The 1,964-nt window shown below is 42.8% G+C and overlaps 1 protein-coding gene across 1 annotated transcript; it reads left to right on the forward strand.

Annotated features, from left to right (window-relative positions):
- Positions 1-748: 748 nt before the first annotated feature.
- LOC107659874 (exostosin-1-like) lies at positions 749-1,714 on the forward strand. Its single transcript, XM_016448970.1, has one exon. The coding sequence runs from the start codon at positions 749-751 to the stop codon at positions 1,712-1,714; it is 966 nt and encodes a 321-aa protein (XP_016304456.1).
- The last annotated feature ends 250 nt before the right edge of the window (positions 1,715-1,964 follow it).

The following is a 1,964-nucleotide window of genomic DNA, read 5'->3' on the forward strand; positions in this document are numbered from 1 at the left end:
ATACCCCATTATAGAAACAGTTATATATGTATACTTGAAAGTATATATTAAGTGTATATACATTTAATTCACGTTTTCAAAAGTTTTAGTAATGACAAAAATGAAATGAGTTAAATTGACAAAGTTGCCAAGACTTTCACCTGAGGTGGTTACTATAGCAACGGAGCACGTTTCTTAAGGATCTGTATCATGCGGTAATGTTGACAAAATATAAGTAGCCTACTGTCATTACTTGTCACTTTATTATGCATAAACACATCAGAAATACATGGCGCTAGATGAATCTCTGATGGCGCTACAAGATTAAGAAAGTAGACCTCCCTGGAAGACGCACTGATTGTAATTCCACACTGGTTTTCATAATGATAATTAGCCTACCTCTTAAAAAATAATAGTTCTTATATTCTAAATAATCCATCCAGTAGCCTACTTTTGACATCTTTTGAAATTATTTCTTTCTCATTTTAATTTATACGTTTCTGTGTTTTTAAATGTTCTAGGTTCAAATCCCAGATTTTCAATGTGGTCTCATTGTAAATTATTAGTAATAAAGACTGTATTCAGATGGAGTTACAATGCTAGATTCTGTCATTTTCACTCTGGTGTGTAAAGCTAACATGACCCTCTCTGCACTTACAGTGGTCCGTGCAAAATCAGAATGCTCGTGTTGGTATGAGAGCTTATCCCGTGGGTTTACAGTCGACCCGCTGTTCTTCCTTCTTTTCCTGCCCTGCTTCTCGCTGTCCACATGCAGGCAAAGAAGCGATACCTGCTGGTATCTGTTGGGGCCTGTAGCCTCTTACTAGCCTACCTGTGTGGCCTACAAATCGGTGAGTTCCAGAACCATGCTCAGCTTTATGGAGTCTCACAGATCGCCGGTGTCCCACCTCGGCCGCCCCGTTGGCCAGAATGGGTGCATCCTCCCCTGCAGACGTACCTTGGTGAGGCCGAGCAGGAAGAAGATGGACCCCTGCTTCTTCATCAACACACGTCTCCTCGCGAGAGACGAGAAATCCAGAAGAACATCTACAAGAGCCGGCGATGTCGCATGGAGACCTGTTTCGATTTCCAGCGCTGCGAACGGGGGTTTAAAATTTACGTGTATCCGCCTCAGAAAGGTGAAGCGCCCTCGGAAAGCTACCAGAAGATTCTGGCTGCCATCGAGGAATCGCGGTTCTACACGACAGACCCTAATGAGGCCTGTCTGTTTGTACTGAGCATAGACACTCTAGACAGGGACCAGCTGTCCGCTCAGTATGTACATAACGTCCGAGCCCGAATTCAAAGCCTCCCTCTGTGGTACGAAGGGAGGAACCATCTGATTTTTAACTTGTACTCTGGAACGTGGCCTGATTATACAGAGGAACTAGGCTTCGATATTGGCCAAGCCATGCTGGCCAAGGCCAGCACCGACATGGACAACTTTAGACCACGCTTTGATGTGTCCATCCCTTTGTTTTCAAAAGACCATCCTCAGAAAGGAGGGAGCAAAGGTTATCTGAATCTTAACAATGTCCCTCCCTTACGAAAATACTTGCTGGTCTTCAAAGGGAAGAGGTATCTAACTGGCATCGGTTCTGAAACCAGAAATGCTTTGTATCATATACATAATGGGGATGATATAATTTTATTGACTACCTGCAAACACGGGAAAGACTGGGAGAAACATAAGGATGCAAGGTGCGACATGGACAATGAAGAATACACGAAGTAAGTCCCAAGTTTTCCTGTCCTTATCACGCTGGTGTGAGGATTGTAGCTAGTCTTTAAAGAAATGGTTCACATAAACATGAGAAGTATATCTTCATGTTGTTCCCAACCTGTATGACCTTATTTCTTCTTTATTTGTCCATACAATGAAACTCAATGAGGGACAAAAGTGCCCTCAAAATATCTTCTTCTTTGGTCAGTGGAAGGAAGAAAGTCATATAGGGTTGGGACGACATGGGGATGAATAAATAATG

Source organism: Sinocyclocheilus anshuiensis, unplaced genomic scaffold (genome assembly GCF_001515605.1).
Source record: "Sinocyclocheilus anshuiensis isolate Anshui unplaced genomic scaffold, SAMN03320099.WGS_v1.1 scaffold1249, whole genome shotgun sequence".
In the NCBI taxonomy this organism is placed as follows: domain Eukaryota; kingdom Metazoa; phylum Chordata; class Actinopteri; order Cypriniformes; family Cyprinidae; genus Sinocyclocheilus; species Sinocyclocheilus anshuiensis.

Bases quoted from the DNA above. Each gene is read 5' to 3' on its own strand.
- LOC107659874 (XM_016448970.1), top strand. From the start codon at position 749: ATGCAGGCAAAGAAGCGATACCTGCTGGTATCTGTTGGGGCCTGTAGC.